Genomic DNA, 19,190 nt, shown 5'->3' with positions numbered 1-19,190 from the left:
GAAGTGTATTAGGTATATATTTCTTTATTTTAATTATAAGGAGCTTTATAAATATCCTAAAAATTACTATCCTACTCCGCTATTAAAGCCCTATACGAACTACGTTCTAAATTATATCCTCGATACCTACCCGGATAACCTACGCCTATCTAATCCCCGGCAGAGTCGCTATAATAAGATTACTATATACTATATCCGACGAGGTAAATAATAGTAGATACTTATAGGTAACTAGGGAGCTAGTATACTACTAGTAGGTAATAGTTCTCTATACGATATTATATACGTATTTCTACTAAATTATTACGCGGCTTAGCTAATCTTTACTAGGTATATTTATATATTTCAGGAGCGTCAGATCTAAGTTTTTATTACTTTCGTCTAGAAGACTCGGCTAGGCACTATTCGTATCTTCGAGGGATTAGAGCCTATAGTTAAACTCCTTATATTTAGGGAGATCACGTACGATCTGCGTAAGGTCCTTTTCGATAAGGATATCGGTCTTCTTAGATCGAAAGACATAGTAGCTATCCGCGAGGATAATACAAGAGCCCTAGCCTCCTACTAGTCTAAAAGTTCTTAGGAAGTAGCAGATATTCAGAAGAGTATAAGTCGAAAGTTAACTAAGTTCTATAGCTAATATACTAGTAACGTAGCACTAACTTAATAGCTAACTCTAATATCTTCTGTCCTTAGTAAATAGCTTTATCTCGGTTAAGCCTATCCTCTGTTTTTTTGTCTCTTATTACCTATAGCTTTCGTAAACAAGATACCTAGAATAAAATAAATATCGATTATTTACTTATCTTACTTATTTTCCCGTCTGCTTCCTTTACTTATAGTTTAATCTCTATATTTCCAGACTACGTATTAGTTAGTCAAAATAATCAGTAACTAATAGCCGCACGCTCTTATAATCGTCCGGCTTAATCCCACCAAAAGCCCGTTATATATAGTCATATATAGGACTAACCTTAAAGTTACAGAACTTCCGTAGGAGTCTACTTTATGATATTCGTGATAACTATAGGCCACTATTAAACTTATAGCGCGCTAACGAGAATCTTTACTTATTAGGACGCTAGGCGTTGTTTGGCTTTAGCTTGAAACTTTATAATTATTTTAATTTATATTTAAAGGCTTCGAAGATATAGTATACGATATGATAGTAGGATAATCAACGAAATAAATCATAATATAGAATTAAAAAATTTAATTTACCTAATCGTACTTAAATTAATGGTATTCGTTGATATTTACTCCCTATTTTCCGTAGAAGTAATAATAGTATATAGCCTAGGTACTCTCTTCCGATCTTAGCGTATATAAGTAAAATATACAGGTAGATATTAGCGTAAACCACGCGAGGCCGATCAGATCGCCTAGGGACTATCAGATTTCTATTAAAAAGCGCTACTAGAAACGAGTAAGTACGGTTCTAGATTAAAACTAAGGATTATATACTTTTTTTAGCTCCCTAAATAAGCTAGCTAAAATCGTAGCGGAGAGAAAATCGAGGGTAGCTAGGTATATTTACTAGCGGTTAAGATTATTAATACCGACTACGCCGTTATCTTTAGTATATTTTTATATTAATTCTATTATAACTTTAGATATAGGAGTTAAATCAATCTTATAAAGTCTACCTATCTATCGGATAATATAGTAGTCGATACGTACTAGGATTATAGTTAGTAGGTAACCCCTAATATACGTTTATAGATTTAGCTTACTAATCTTTACCTCCCCCTTAAGGCTTATTAGAATACTAGAATAATCTAAAGATAGGTAATAAAAATTTTAGGTAGCTAGATATAATAGTCCCTTAAGAAACTAGATATAATTAGCGAATTAGTATCCGTTTACGAGAATAATTAAATAATAAACCTAGGATATAATCGTAGCTAGTTCTAGCTAGTTTAGGAAGGCTTTATAGGCAATAACGTAATCTAGTATAAGCGGATTAAACTTACCTAGAGTATATAGGGAATCGGAGGTATAAAAATATTCCTAAATAGAAACCACGTTCTTATAGGATATAGAACGGAGAATCTCTAGGATTCTATTAGTATCTTTACTAGGATATCGACGGATTACCCGAGCGGTATAATAATCAGAGGACTGAATATAAATAGTAATATTACTAGCTAGATTATATTCGTAATATAGCTTAAAAGTATCCTAGGGTAATTTATCTCGTATAAATCTATCCGAGCCGATAGTAGTCTCTAAACGGCTAGCGCCCTAGAGAGCTAAGTTCTTAGGAGAGCCTTAGATAACCTTACTAGTAGGCTTAGAGAGAGATAGCGTAGTAGCCCTTTTAATCGGGTAGGAACTTAGTTAGAGAGGACCTAGTTTAAGCTTAGGTTCGGTTACTAGTAACGCTATACGATTATCTTTATATAGAGATTATAGTATAAGGGGAACCTTATTAGTTTAAATTTTTATCGCTCGTTTATTATCGAATAGCTATATAATAGGGATAATAAGTCTTCTTTTAAAGGTAGTAAAATAGGTAATAGAGTATATAAATACTATAAGACGATACTATGGTTTTAAATCATTCTCCTAGTAAAGAGGTATAGGGCCTAATAGATACTACAGTATATTATACGTAGGATACCGTAATAGTACCGTAGTAGGATATACTTTTAGGTATATAAATAGATATAACTAGATAGAGCTTCCGCCTATTATTTTCTACTTTCTGTACTCCTATCGTCCCTTAATAAGTCGATCCTTTTTTACCGATTAAGAGGTATAGCTAGTAACAGAGCGGCGTCTAAAATATATAGGAATAGCTAAGATTAGCGTTAGTTAGATTTAATTCGAACCTCCTTTATCCCGCGACCTAGATTTAAAGAACTTAGAACGACTCAGTAGTATCTTCCGGAAGAACCGTTATCGCCGCCTAGATATCGGTAATTATATCCCTACGATTATATCTTAATATAACCTTACGGATATATTACGGAAGGTAAATATTCCGCGGTAGTTACTACTAACGAATAATACTTATTAAATTCCCTATCTCGTATTTATAGTAGGGTAGCTTTAGGGTTTATATAGCTGTTACCGTATATAGATAGGAGCAGAGGTACTTCCTCCGGCTAATCGCTAGTAGACTATTAACCTCTACTTAGATAGTATATCTACTTTAGTTCTTATATTTCCCTACTAACTATTAATAAAGATATCGGCGACGAACTAAGAATCTCTTTAGTAGAAGAATACGCGAATTAGAAGAAGCTATCCGACGGAGAGATTTACCGTAAGATTAGATAGTATAAGGGCGAAGATAACGAGGCTTTTCGGGAGCGATAGTTCGTAAGACTATTACCTAATAATTAAGGACGCTTAGATTAACTAGATAATAAAAGAAACCGCTGTCTCCGGCGTACCTTCGACCGGTTACTAGTAATTCCCGGGCTTTAGCTAAGCGGAATAAGAATTAGTTTACTCTATCGGTTAATAGCGTCCGGCTATATTTAAGTAAGTTTAGTCTTTATATTCTTTTCGCTTCGCTAACTATATATCTATCTAATCCGTAGGAGATAATAACCTATTTAGATTATATCTAGAACTTCTAGTCTTCTTTAGTTACCTTAAGGCGTCCTTTAATAAAGAAGATTAATTAGGATACTATCGAAGCCCTATAACTACTCGTACCCGGAAAATCGCGTACTAACGCTAAAATAGCTTATAGGCTCGTCCTAGGTAGTTATATATTTAGGGAATTTAGCGAGGAAGAGAGGCGCGGTATATAGATATAGATAAAGGATTTTAACGGGCTTATTCCGTTATTATATACCTTTTTCGAAGATTTTAAATATCTAGAGAGCTACGCTTATTACGTTAAGCGACTTTTTAGTCCGTTAACCTCGATCTAGGAAACTATAAATTCGATATTTATTCTATAGCTAGATTCTGAAGAATATTATCTAGATACCGGAGTAAGTATTATTTAGACTTCGGAGTCTACTTTTCGGTATTAGTAAGCGACCGATATAGAGCGCCTCGAGATAGCCTACTTATAGGTATAGCTATATACTATACGGTACTATACTCTAATACCCCCGGACCTAAAGAAGGAGGACGATCTATTAGCAAAACTATCTTATATAAAGCTAGACTAGAGAGTAATCTACGAGATAGCCGAACTTACTCGCCGTCTCGGGTTTAAGTCTACGGATATCGATAGGTTAATTCAGAGTTCTCCCGATTATTAGATCGCGCGGTCGGCTCTACTATAGGCCCGAAAACTAGATCGGTATCGATACGACCGCGAGTAGTTCGATATCCTAGTTAGTCAGATCGTTAGTTATTTTAGATATACTATTCCTAACTAGCCTAACCGGTCGTAAGATCTTCTCGTAGATAGTACTATAAAGCCGCGGGTTCGTTCCGGGATACTATAAATACGAACTCAGAAGTAAGATAACTCTATACTCTTCCTAGACTATCTATATATAGATATTAAGATTATAGATACTATTATAAGCTTCTTTATCCGCCGTTATATTTATTTTATATTTTTCGGAAAGCCTATACGGTACAGACTCGTTCCCGATAGAGACTAACCGATAGAGGATGTATCTTAGTCTCCGCTATTTATAGAAGAGGAAGAACTATCTAATAGTTATATATAAACCATATATATAGCACTATTAAGCGTGCCGACTTAAGACAGATAAGAGGAGCCGTAAGGACTAAGTAGAGTACGATAAAGCATATTACAGGATTATTTAAGACGACGGCGAAGGCGTAAGGTTTAGATATATAGACTTACTTTATACCGCATAACCGAGAGGGGATAAGAACCTATAGAGCGGAACTTACCGAATACGGAAACCTAGGATTAGGATATATTAGATCAAAGCAGTCCTCGCGATAAAAATATTTCTCTTCCGGAATTAAATATCGAGATAGCTCCGATCGATTTAGCGATAGCTTCTCTATATAGTTCCTATTATAGTACTAGCCCTAGAGATATAGATACTACTAGTAATTATACGAGAATCTCCTTTGAAGTAAATATACCTAAGTAAGACCCAGGCGGAGGATCCTTGGCCGTAGCGCCAGATCCGCAAGATATATATAATAGTTAGATAGGGGTTAATAATACACTCCCGCCGGCGTCTCCAGAGTCTAAGGCAGACTATTCGTTAAATATTAGTAGCTATCCTAGGTAGCTAGGGTTAGATATATACCTTACCTATTTACGGAGAGTCTAGGAAGAGCAGGAACGATTAGAATAGGAACTAGAGCGTAAGCGGCTTAATAAAGAGCTCGGTCTATCTAACGAAGGGTAACTACCTCTAGGGGATTCGCCTCAATTTATAGATAGACAAAATTCACTAGTACCGGCCTCTAGTAACGAGCCCGCGGCACCTATATACGCGGATATCGAGCACCTAAGTTCTGCTCTAAACGTTACTAGTCACGATCTATCGCCAGTTTCCCGCCGTAAAGGGCAGCTAGAACCTATAGTAAAGCACCCGGATCAGAGGAGACCGAGTTCCCGGGATATTATTAGAAACCTCTCTACTCACGCCTCTTCTACTAATAAATCTAGGGCTAGAGAAGCGGGCTCGTCTCAACCATAGTAAGGGCCCGTCGAGATTTAGTTCTTAGCTCTTAAACGAGATTAATAGAGGTAGTCCGATCGTCTCCTCGTAGACCCGTTAGATCTGTCGCTACTAGAGTAACTTACGCGAAAGTATTTACGGAAAGGTTATTTACTATACGATATATATCTTTAATATCTTAGGCTAGCGTAATATTTCCGGGCGGCTACCGTCGATAGCGAAAATTCCATATTCACGATTTCCGAGTATAAAGAGCGGGAACTTATCGCTATAGGCCGACTTACCTAGGAGAGGTAACTTATAATAATAGCCTCTTAAGCGCTAGATAGGATAGAAGAGGAAACGCCTAGTCGTTCTATAAAGCAGAGAATATTATAAGGAACTTTTTAAGCTAATATAGGTACTATATAGCCCGGAATAAGAGGCTATTAGAGATATAAGCGATACCACCCCGAGAGAAAGCTCTTAGAAGATCTAAAGAAATAAGCAGTATATCTTATATCTATCTTTGAACTATATAGGGATTCTTGTAGTCTTTATCGTAGGAAGACGTAGAAAGAAATATTATTTTAGGTAGATCTTCTTAGGAAGTTAGGGTATTTAGAAACCCCGGAATAAAACCTTTATTCTAAGAGCGTAATCCTTCTGATAGAATCCTCTTAAGAGGAAATTAGTCTTAGGAGGCCCGACCGAAGAGAAAATACTATATAAGAAGACCTATATTATATAAAACCCTTCTTAGTATAGGACCTATCCTATAACGGTGGTCTTAGTCCTAGCCTAGTTATAAGCCGGCTTACGCTATTAGCTAATTTATTTTAGTAAGGCGGTTATTAGTTCTATTTATTATAAAGAGATTCGATTATAGATATCCTTTAGCCGGGGCTCCTGCTATCTTACGAGTAATCGTTACTTTAGCTCTCGGTAATCTCTACGAATTTAATCATTTTCGTAGTCTAAAATCTTCCCCCCCCCCCCCCCCCCCCCCATACAAAAACAGAATTTTAAGCTCCGCTACCCGTCGCCTTTCTAGCTAGCGGGCAAAGGGGTATCTAGGAATCTATCCGAGTATAGAGATTAGGAATGATATTAGTATAAGAGGCTCCCTGTTTTATAGTATTACCTTCTAATTAGCCTCTTAGGGACGCTTACTAAGAGGTTAAGGTTAGATGAGTTTCACGATATCATTAACGAACTAGATATACGCTTAGGGGCGGTATATCTAGGTACGTAGGGCCTCTATAGATTTAGGAAGAGCGTTTTCTAGCCTATATAGTCCCCGAGCTAGAAGAGATATATATCTAGTACCTAAAGGCTAGTAATATAATAGAGCTATAGAATTATATCTAGGCGGGCTTCGAGTCTGGAGATATAGGTTAGTTATAGGGATACTATGGTAGGAAGGCTTTAGCTTTAGGTCCTATAACCTAGAATAGTTAATTCGAGGCTACCGATAAAGGCTATAGATATAGATCTACTTTAGATATACGTCCTTATCTCTAGGTCTGTACTAGCTTCCGACTTATTCGATAGCTACCTACGTATTATAAGGGATTCACGAGGGGGCCTTAAGTAAGGAGTGACTATTAGTCTATTATATTCCTTACCCTACTAAAGAAGTAGATTACTATACTATAGTAGCCTTCTATTCGGTAATACTTACTAAGAGAAGATAGCCTAGGGCCCTAGCTCGAAGGACCGAATATATAAGTAGCCTAATAGTATATAATCCTTAAGGAGAATTCACGGGTTTAGGGCCCCGCTCCTTACGAACGGATATTCTATTAGCTAACTAGGCTTATTACCTGCTAAAGCGGGTTACGATTAAGGTAGGGTAACGTAAGTCTACTATAGCGGCCTCCTATTCGTTTACCCTTTCGTAGGAAGACTCCCCTACGAACGCCGCCTATAGCTAAGCTCGGGGTAGGCCGTAGGCGAACGTATTCTAGAGGCTATTTAAGAGTTACTCTTTCTCTACCTCCTCGACCTTTAAAACGTATAACCTTCCTATATATATTTAATAATCTTATTCTACGTTTATATTAGCTATAATACCTTATTATCTTATAAGTATCTATATACCTTTATAACCGTATATTTTTAGCTTATCTATTCGATTTACTAATAGGTTAAATACTACGAAGGCGTTCCGCCCGAAAACGTTAATTAGTACGTCTTCTAATCTAGTAGATCCTAAAATTACGAACTAATTATCTATTTTCTAGAATTAAAGAATTCGTTAGACGTAATAGAGGCGAGATTCTAGAGGACCTTAAAAGTTTGAATAGCTTTTCGTAGATATAGAGTTTTCAGAGTATTACGTATATATTACCGTACTAAGCTTACTATACTATTTATAGTACTAATATCTCCGAAGATCTCGTAGCTTATTTAAAATCCTACGAGGTTATAGAAGATATTAAGATCGATCTATAGGCGATATATTAATTATTAATAGAAGATATACCGGCCTATCCTATACTAGAGGTACTAGACGATATTATATTATAAGAGAAAAAGCGCCTTATTCGATATCTAGGCCTCGAAACTACCCTAGATCGATAACTATCGGATATATCCTATACCGCGCCCTCCTTATTTTTTATCGAATCTGCCCCGAATTCTATACGTAGCACGAAATACCGACTTCCGGGTTATAATCGAATAATATAACCGGGTAGCCTACGCCTCGCTATATATCTAGGAATAGATTAGGGGTCCTAGGAAAGATATAATATATATATATAAACCCTTCTCCTTAGCTAGCTTCGCTAGACTTCTAACGCCGCTTAACTTTAGTATTATACTATATAGTTTACTTCGAGAAAATCTTCGATTTCTCCCGAGTCGAATTCCTTAACCGCCTTTAACCTCTAATAAGGAATACTTTTAAGTTCCGGGGCGTAAATATTAGAGGAATTCTGGATAGTAACTATCTTGTTACTAGCGGAGTAGAGCGACTTATACTAGAGTAGAAAGTTACCTATAGGAAGTAGGCTAATAAGCGCGATAGCTTATATAACGAGAATAAAGATAGACTTCTCGCAGATTTCGAGTCTTTGCTACGCTAAGTAGGGTTAGCTACTTATCGGGGATCTAAAGTCCCTAATAGTATAGATCGATTTAAGTATTATAACCTTATTACTACCCTAGCTCTGAATAAGAGCGATAGTCCGGATAATAAATCGGAGTAGAATTTATTTAATAAATACCTTAACTCTAGTATATAAGCGTTAGATAACCTATATAACTTAAGCTCTATACTCCGATACTAGTAGAATAATATAGTAAGTTCGGCTTCGAGTATATATTATATATTCTAAGAAAGATAACTAATAGGGAGTTTTTTGTAAAAGTTCCTAGCTAGCGAGGAGGAAGCTAATTTAAACGAAGTCTAAATAAAAGTAAGGTATAGCTTAGGAGAGAAAGTAATTCGAGCGCTTAAGCGGTTATCGGGTATTCTAATACTAAATATATAGAGTTTATTTCTCTACTAGTTAATTTATCTTCCGATTCCTATAAATCTAAATAAATATCCGATAAAGTTTCCCTATCCTCCGCTTCCTTTCGATCCTTAATTTAACTTACCGAATAAAGATTTAAAGACCTTCGCCGATATCCTTCGAATATTCTAAGCCCTCCCTAATTATCGCTTTATTTATATTCTTCTCCTAAATCTCTAATTTACTCCGACTACTTCTATATAAGGACGGTATAACGTTACTCTCTAAATTCTAATAAAGAACGAGGAGAATCCCCTTATAAAGGATATCTAACGAGGAATTTAATATCTTAGCTATATAATCGCGTATAATATCGTCCGTGAATCTTCTATAATAAAGTATAATAGTTAAGTAGGAAGCTTAAGTATTAGCTAGTACTATACTAGCTAACCCCTCTCTGCTTAAAAAGATTAATAAATTATTTACTTATAATATAGGAGAATATATTAATTTACTATAATTAGTTATAGTTAGAGATTAATCTAGCGGGAAAAGCTCTATCTTAGAGAGGCTAATAAAATTAAAATTTCCTCGAAATAGTAGCTTATATACCCGATTTACGACGTAGATTATATTTCGGAGAGATCCGAGCTTAAAAATACAGAAAGTTACCGGCTTTATTATCTTAATAACCTATAACGATAGAAAGGAAAATACTAGTTAGAGTATATCTAATATAGAGGTACTAAATAAGATAGAGTTTAAGAAAATAATAACTAAGATTAGTCTATTCGTCTGGATCTTATAATAAATATAAGAACTAAGTTTACTAAAGGTTCACGAAGCGATAGGCTTATTAACGTTAGTAGGAGAAAACCTACCTATTTTTTCCTCTAATATTCTTCGGCTAGAGATTTATAGACCTTATAAAAATTATCTTAGTATAATTAATATTCTAGGAATTTTCAAAACTATAATACCTAGCTTAACTTTAAAGTTAGATATTACTCTTATAAGGGATATAGTACTTAACTATATACGAAATCCGCGGTTAATAATACTCGCTATTATACTAGTAAATATCGATATTACTATATAAGAGATTATTAAAATATCTAGAGAGTTAGATCCGGATAGAATAAGAACCTTACGGATCCTTATAAAACTAGATCTTATCGATAAAGGAACAGAGAATAAGATTATTGAATTTATCGAAGGGAAGTAAGAGTCTTAAGAACTAGGCTAGGTAGTAGTTAGAAACCTTAGCTAGAGAGACCTTTAAGACCTATCAAAAAACCGCGATATTAAAGAAGAGATCTTTCGTAGTTTACCTCCTTAGAATCGCCTCTTAAATAATAACTATAGTATCGAAGCCCTAAGAACACGACTATAAGTACTTTTAGCTTTAAACGTACGGCGGGAATTTCTATTAGTAAGTTTATCTATAAGAACTATTATATAAATCTAATCTATAAATAGATAATAGGTTCGTTCTAAGGTTTCGAAACGTTATAAAGAATATAAACGGTTACTTAAAAGCCTCGGAGACGAGTATAGGTCTCCTAAGTAATAAAGCAAATTTCTACTCGAAATTATATTAAAATTTTAGCGAATTACTAAGAATACTCTTTATATAAATTATAGATTATAAGACGCCTTCGACGACGAACCTAATCTACGATTAGTAACTTTAGTTACTAATCGTAATACCTAGTTTTCTGATAACTTTTCTACTTACGGCTATATATATAGCTTTAAGTTATATAAGTACGACGACGACTCGGAAATTAAATTAACCGTCCTAGAAACTTTACTACCGAGTTCTATCGGCGCTATTATTAGTAGTATAGATAATAATAGAGAAGAAGAAGTAAAATAGGAGCGAAAGTCTGTCCCGAGTAGGAAGCTAAATAGTTATAGCGATATCTAGGATATTCTATATAATTATATCTAAATCCAGGATTCCGTAGTATAAGGTATTCTCGCCTAGATCGAAAATCTCTACTAGGAATCTCGTGGATTTAAGTTAGGAACGTTTAATTTATTTATACTTTCTAGCGTACTAAAGAAATAATCTGCGAAATAGCTATCTCTAGCTAAGGGCTATATCTATGATATTATTTCTATGATTTATACTTTCACGACTAAGGCGTTAAATATATCTTATAGAGATTAGGGACTAGGTCAAAATATCCTCTCGTTTCTAATAGATAACCTTATAGATAAATATCGATAAGCTCTTTCGATAGCAGAGTTTCTGCTTCGAATTAAAAGGGATAGAATACTAATAACTCAGAATTATTATTTAAATAGTAATTTATAAAAATAGTAAGAGTTAAATACCTACTATTAGTTATAAGTAGCTAATCTTTATTTTAGTTATTAGGAACGTATCTCGTCTAAAGTAAAGGAGTTATCGTTTTCCGTAAAATATAATAACTATTTAAGAGGAGAATATATTCGAGTTTCTAATCTCACTCGAATTTACTATATAAGTAACTTATAATAGACTATATAAGATATCTACGATATCTTAAAATCGTACTATAAAGTTACCCGAAAAAGGTTTATTAATAATATATATATAAGTAGCGGATTACTATTTAGTTACCGGACTTACTGCGCTAATAAAATTATTCTCTCCTTTATAGGTCTATAACCTTTCACGTGAATAACTAGACTAAATCGCTAGGGAGGAAGTAGCTATCTAAAGGAAGCGCTACTAGTTATAAAAATAGGTAAAGGAGCTTAAGACTAGCAGAAAAATTCTACTCTAGCTTATAAAAGTAAATTATATCTCCTTAAGTTATATAAAGCGAATTTTCTTTTAAAGTAATATTTATATATTTAAGTTCTTTAAGCTAGCTAATAAGACTAGGAGACTATTAAGAACTGTTACTATATCTTATTTTCCGGGAAAACACAGAAAAGACTAAACGTATAATTCTTTAAATTAGCCCTTAATACTATAGAGTTATAAAACTATATCTAGAAATTCTTCTTCCGAATCTAACGAATCTAAATATATATCTAGTATACTTTTCTTACTCTTAGCTTCCTTTAGATCCTTTAATTTAACTCGCCGAATAATACTTTCTAGAACTTTACCGATATCCCTTAAATATTATAAGTCCTCTCTAATTATCCCCTCCCTCGCGTTCTTTTTCTAAATATCTAATTTACTCCGCTTCTTTTATATCTCCTTAAGTTATATAACTAATCTTTTCTTAAAGAGATCTTTATTATACTTAAGCTCTTTAATCGCGATTTATAGCTCCCTCCGAAGACTCTTAATCTTTTCTAATCGAGTCGAATCTTCTAAGGCTTCCAAAAAAAGCTATATATTCTTAATAAGTCTTTTAATACTAGCTATAGTTTTTCGAAGTCGATATATAGCGGAATATCGGAGTTCTCGAAGTAAGATAAGAAACTTATTAATAGGGGTTTTTAGATCGTTAAACGGCGGGGTAGAGTAGCGAGAGAGTATCTTAGTCTATTCTGTAAGTTTAACCGCCTTAGGATAGTCCTATTCGTTCGTTACTAGGAGATAGGGAAAATACTACTAAGTAAACTCGAAGTAACTCTCTTTAAGTAATTCTTATATAGTCGTTAAGACTAGATATTAATAACGATAGTAGATATAAACCGGATATAGCGAGGGAATAGCTATAATTATATCTATATCCTACTCTGGATAACCGGTAGGAATTAACTAATTATTACTAAATATCCGTTCGCTTCTAACTTCGGTATAAGAACTAATTACTATATCTTTTAAAGTCTTACTATTAGATATCTCCCTTATAGTATTAGCTTCCTCTCTCGAAGCCTCTACTTCTAAAGCCTCTCTCTTACTACTCTAGATAGGTAATATATCGAATAACTCCGGAAATCGAATCTTAGTTTTTAAGATCGAATCGAAAACCTAGCTCTCTAGAAGCTTTTTAGTAACGCTACTAGTACGATCGATATTATATTCTCGAAGAATATCGGCGAGGGTAAGTTCTTTTTATCTAATTAATCCTTTTACCGTCTTTAATCTTCTTACTTAAGAGTTAGAACCATAAAAGATACTCTAGCAGACTAAATATATTAGTCTCTTATCTAGATCGCTTTATACTATCTTATAGCTTAATAATAGCCTTCGGATACCCGGATTTACCTCGGTTTTATATTATAAGCATCCTAAGGGTCGATTCTGTATTTTATAAAAGTATATACTAAGAATAATAAGGGTCTATAATTATTACCTATTAAGTATATTAGAACTTAGGAATATAGTTTCCCGTATCCTAGAGGGAAGGTAAGAGGTATATTCTATCGATATAACCTTTAATATTCTATATCTATACGCCTTCTAATACTAGCGTAGCTAAACGTCCGTGACCGGAAGTATAAGATATATAAGACTAGAATTCATATTAGTATATAAGAATATATAATAATAATAATATAACAGAATCGGTTATCCACCTTTACCTCCTAATAAAATATATATTACCTATAGTAATAATCTAGCCTAGCCCCTTCTTATCACTCTGCTAACTTAAGGTTAGATATTTCCGGATATAATTAAAAGATTCGATATATATAGAGTATACCCCGAATAAAGGACTTTCGAATTCTTACTAAGACTATCGGGAAAGTAAAAGACTAATATTCTTACCCCCTTAGCGCTCAACACTCCCAGAATCGAGACTCCTTAATTAATACCAAAGATAGAAAAGCCTATATAAGTATTACCTTTTACCCTTAAGAAGTATAATTATTAGTTAAGGGCTTTAGTAGGTAACTACTAAAGTATCTTACGGCCGGGTCTAGGTCGCCTTCAAAATACTATATACCACTATAAGCGGTTACGACTTATAGGCGATACTATCTATAATCCTCGCGATTTTAATTTCTTATGATCCTACCCTTCTCGGGTATATATTACTTACTAATCCTAGTATAGCCTCCTATATTCCGCCTTTATTATTATATCTTAATCTAGATCGGGAGAAATTAAGTTAAGCTAACTTATATAACTTAGATTAGCCTAGCGAATACTATAAAATATAGGTTAATTTCCTTTAAGATAAAACCCTCTATAATTATTTATCTTATTAGGTATAGGACAAAGCCGATACTAAATTTTACGTTAAGTAAGAGAGGGTTTCAGATTTATAATAGTAATTCTATATTCATTAATTTAATTCCGCTAATACTATTCTCTTTTCTTAAGGTTAGGCGACCGTATTATAGCGGGGGTAGAATACAAAGAGCGTTTATACGCTTTATTTTCAGCCTTATTTAATAGGTGATTTATTAGCTACGAACCTAGTAACTTACTAGCTATTACCGCTATAAGCGATAGAGAAATAGCTTATATATTATTCGTTATATATTATATTAACCTATATTATACCGGGATTTCTTATAATCCTAGCTATAAATAGCTAAGGTCTTCCTCGCCTTATTTAATAAATACTAATCGCCCTAGTAAGGCGGTTTTGCTACGAAGCTTTCCTAGATAATAAGGTTCGGATTAGGGGTAGGGAAAGTCTTATAACTCGTATCGGTATTAAATCCTATATTATTATATCTTTACGTAGGAGTAGGTATCCTTTCGCTCCTAAATACGTTACTTAGAACCTAGCGTCTTATATATATAAGATAACTTAGTATATCCTAAAGAGGTCTAAGCTCCTATAGTAATAAGGCTTATTTCCGTATATATATTAGTAAATCCGCCGTTCGTCTATAAATATTAAATATCTTTATATAGCTATATATACTTCTAGTATAGGAGAAATTATAAATAAGTATAGTCCCTATTAAGTTAATTCTATTAATATTAATCTACTCTTATATATTATTATTCGTTATATTTATTATATCTTTAATAACTACTAAGATATATAGGCCTATTACTACTAAAATAGAATATAAAGATATCTTAAAGAATAAAATTATTAAGCACTTCTACTAACTTACTTTAGATCCCGACTTCTAGAAAGTATCGGCGACTTATAGTTAGATTAAAGAGTAATAGGAGTAAATCCGGGCTCGAGATAAAAAGCTAGCTAAATTATAGAAGGATATTAGAGCTTAAGCAGAGAAGAAATCGGTTATAATTAGTATATTATCTATAGTAAATTAAAACCTAACTATCTAAAAGGAAAATATAGAAAAAAAAATTATTTCTCTTTAAAAAGAGGCTATAGAAAAAGATAAATCTTTAGCTAAGATCTCTCAAAGGATTTAAGAACTTTAGAGCTAGCTACAAACGTAGCTATCAGAAAGATCTTAGGATAAAAAGAAGATAAACTCGATAATTATATAATATAATCTTGAAATAAGTTCCCTTTAGAAAAGACTTAAAGAAAAAGATATATTAATCGATAAAATAAAGGCTACTAATATAAAACTTACTAGCCTTCTTACTAATAAAAAAGCGAAAACTAATTACCTTAAATAAGATAAGAAGTCGCTTAATAAAGCGATACGAAAGGCTCGTAGTCAGCTTAAAAAGTTCGATACCTTTATCTTTAAATATTACTAAATTAATAAGTAGTTAATATTAGTACTTTCCCTAAGCTTAGTATTATAGCTTATTAACCCTAAGTTTTAGAATAGATGGTTTTTCGGGTCTCTAGGACTATACCGTAAGTAAAATCTAGACTATCCTACGGTAGAATCTAAACGAAGAGAATCTTATAGTAGGTTTATTCTAGATATATTCTACGCCCTCTAATATTAAACTAAAACTAAAACTAACTTTCCTTAAAGAATAATAGACCCTAGAAGAAGTTCAGACTAGATACTAATACTACTATCCGAGATAGAGCTATCTAAGGATAGTCTATTCCCCTATATACTTCTAATTCCGATACCGCTAAGGGAATATATCTAGCCGTGATATTAGGTATTCTATCTAGGTAAATTAATAAGGAAATTTTTTAACTAAGTTACTTTCTATCCAAGACTAGCTATTTTAGGCTTAGCCTAAATAAGCTCGTAAAAAGTGATAACAAAAAAGAATATTTTTATTACTCCGTTCTACTTTCTATTAACTATAACGGATAGGAAGCTAAACTCCGGTCTAGGGCCGAATCTATTATTCGAACTATATCCTACTATCTCTATAAGCTTCTCTCGACCGTCTAGTATAGTGAGCTTAAAGAGAGGGTAAAGAATATTATTAATAGGGTAGTCGAGGTCTAGTATCCTATCCAGAATTCTATAAAAAGATATAAGATAGAATTTAATCCTACCGATTAGGCCTATAATAAGGATTTTCTATTCTAGTTTCCGGTGGGTAGTAAAGATCTAATTAGGGCTAAGTATTAAAACGATTACCTTCTTATTATTTTCCCTAGATTATATTACTTAGAAAGTAATACCTTTATTTTGAACTTCCGTTGTTCCGCTTACGGGCTCGTAGAGATTATATATTACTACTAATTAAGAGCTAAGGGAAGAAGTTCGAGGATAAGCTAGCCCTATAACTAAATAACCTAGTCGGAAAAGGCAGAACTCTGTTACTAAAGCCTAATCGTAGTTAAATAGTACTAGTTTTTTAGGGAGACACTCCTCCGGAGGCTTAGGTAATTAAAGAAATATAAGTTACGTACTCGAGCTAAGATAGGATTTTAGCTATCTCCGGGGATATTTTATTAATAAAGATAGCTATTTCTAGTTTAAATTTGCTAAGTACCTATATTTATTTTCTCTTACTTTATTACTAACCTATATTTAGCTTCTGTTTTGTATTATAATCTTATTTACTATCTAGATATTAAGACTAAATTGTTAGTATAGTAATAAAACGTATTAGCTATCTTTCTACTAATAAGAAGTCGGATACCCTACTAGCTATCCTACTATCTTTCGCTCCTAAGGGGGCTAAAACCCCCGCGAGATATTAGCTATATAGCGTCATTCACTCTCTATTATTCTAACCCTTAGGCTATATAAAAGCTACCTAGAACCAAGAAAAGACTTACTACTCGAATATATTTAGACGATATTTAAATAAAAAGGTTAATATTTACTTCGATAATCGAAGAGATATATGAAGAATAGGGTATTCGACGGTCCTCTTAGCTCTTAATAATAGCACCCGACAATTTACCAGAATTTCAGCTTCCAGCATAACTGCGACAGTCGTTACAGCTAGTTATAGTAACGCCAAACCCGGTCCTTTCAAATGCAGTCATTAGGCGAATATCATGAAGCCGTTTGCAGGAACGTTGCCCAGATGATGATAATACACAACTGAACCTTGCTCGTGTCAGAATTCCCTGAACAACGACCTAAAGCAAGCATGACATACCTCAAGTGCAATCACCCATGATTTCCAAGCAGTGCCCATGATAGCAATGATCAGTAAGAAAAACACCATCGCCGAGACATAGTACAAAATATGTCGCACTCTTGCTCTGCCTTCAGTCATCTGCCCAACCAACCACCAGTACCACCAAGCCGCACCCACGTAGTCTATGACGAGGATAAATAGGCCACTTAGATGGACACTATATAGGAAAAATGTGCCACTTAGTGTAACCACAATCATTGCTACGGTTGATGACAATGCGAAAAGGGGGCAGAGGATGAGTGAAAACCGCGGTGGGTTCAGAAGACGGCGTTGTTGAAAGCTTATCCGCAGACACTGCAAATGTTCATTTAAAGTCGTACATCTTACGAAAAGGCAAGACTCACCACCTGAAGAGAGGGAAGTATTGGTGTAAGGCCAAAGATAATCTGACTCCATGTAGGCGCCATTTTGCTCCAGAAGAGGCCGACGAGCACTCCGAAAGAAAGACACAATAGGGCACAAAGAACCATGTCTACCCTAGAGTATGGCCAGGTCACTTGAAAGTGAAAGAGAAGATAAATTCGAGCTATGCTCATAATCAGAAGTAAGGTCATTAAGCACGACTCGGCAACAGCGGATGGAATCATTCTTTGAATTGGTTATAGGCAAGCACATCACTTCTCAGAGGGTAATGAGGCTATTTATCTCAGGACCACGATGATAATACAGGGCTGGAGTAGGTAATTTGAAGGAAGTTTGATTTCTTGGCTCTACAGGTCAGGACCAAGCTCCCAGGAGCATTATATCTCCCAGAAATAAGAATAGTGGGGCCCTGATGGCGAATTTCAACCTTCCAAACTCATTCAATGATAGCTGCTAATCTTGGAACTCGCATAGTGCTTTAAAAGCCCTCAGATGTCATTTGATATATTTTCTGTTTTATTTCCACATCCAGCGGAAAAAGCCCTTTTTCAAAGACGGCATTTTGTCCAGCACAAGCTGAAAATCCGCGTCCCGCATCAAGATTTCCAAATTCCATAGTGCGTAGTCTCCCAACAAGTTTTTGATGTTTCCTCTACCTTCAAATCCATTGATGTCTCCTATGCCTTCGAACTCAGAATCAATCTCCTCAAATACAAATTTGAATAGAGTTACAATATCCCGAGTTCGCTCCTCGCAAAGGGCGAAGTTTGCTAGCAGCTGCAGAAGGTGGTAGAGAGTTAGATGGTATAGCGCAGTCCACCCGGTTCTGGAAGCGAAACGATACATTTCAGCATGGCAAAGAAATATGTCTGCATAACTGTCTTTAGGGTTGGTGGTCGATTCGTCGTTGGCTCGGTATTTGGGATTCACCTGACCCAATCGCTCGCGTAAGTCAGCGCAAACAATGGGCAAGTTTTCTGGGTGAAAAAAGTTCCAGGTAAGCCTGGCAGGATCCCATTGTCTCACAGGCTCCGTCGGTGCTTGGTTGCCGAGACCGTCGTAGATCGGAGAGGGGACGGAGTAATCACCAGAGTATACAAACTCGCAGAAACGGCCAAAGACTACCTCGTCAATTTCCTCGACTATAGGAGGTCGAAGAATCTCGCTTGGAATGGAGCTAGATAACTCCGTATGAATTAAGAACCGCTTTCGGTCCTTTCCAACGAGGAACTGAACAACAGAATGCATGAAGCTACACAAATATCAGCAGTAGGAACCAGGACGAAGCGAGGTATGTGGACTGAAATGTACCTGTGATATTCAAGGACCATTTTGGCAAAGGCAGAAGTCCGTTCCACCAGTCTGAGGATGGTAATTGTATTCTTGAAGGTCGTCAGAAGGGAGCCGAAGTAGAAATTGAACGCTAGAATTGCTTAC

The 19,190-nt window shown here is 34.7% G+C and overlaps 2 protein-coding genes across 2 annotated transcripts; one reads left to right on the top strand and one right to left on the bottom strand.

Annotated features, from left to right (window-relative positions):
• Nucleotides 1-3,194: 3,194 nt before the first annotated feature.
• N7539_001436 (uncharacterized protein) lies at nt 3,195-5,606 on the top strand (the record flags this gene model as incomplete). Its single annotated transcript, XM_056931039.1, has 4 exons — nt 3,195-3,271; nt 4,139-4,201; nt 4,883-5,044; nt 5,348-5,606. Coding segments are annotated over 4 exons (561 nt in total), but the record flags the coding sequence as incomplete, so codon positions are not given.
• Nucleotides 5,607-18,269: 12,663 nt separating this feature from the next.
• N7539_001435 (uncharacterized protein) lies at nt 18,270-19,084 on the bottom strand (the record flags this gene model as incomplete). The annotated part of the gene is made up of 2 exons (XM_056931038.1): nt 18,270-19,005; nt 19,065-19,084. The coding sequence occupies 2 exons, from the start codon at nt 19,082-19,084 to the stop codon at nt 18,270-18,272; spliced, it is 756 nt and encodes a 251-aa protein (XP_056793069.1).
• Between the last annotated feature and the right edge of the window lie 106 nt (nt 19,085-19,190).

This window comes from Penicillium diatomitis (assembly GCF_028827545.1).
Source record: "Penicillium diatomitis strain IBT 30728 chromosome Unknown utg000002l_segment0_segment0, whole genome shotgun sequence".
Taxonomy (NCBI): Eukaryota; Fungi; Ascomycota; class Eurotiomycetes; order Eurotiales; family Aspergillaceae; genus Penicillium; species Penicillium diatomitis.
Note: the sequence above shows the minus strand (reverse complement) of the source record. Positions and strands in the feature narration are given on the sequence as shown.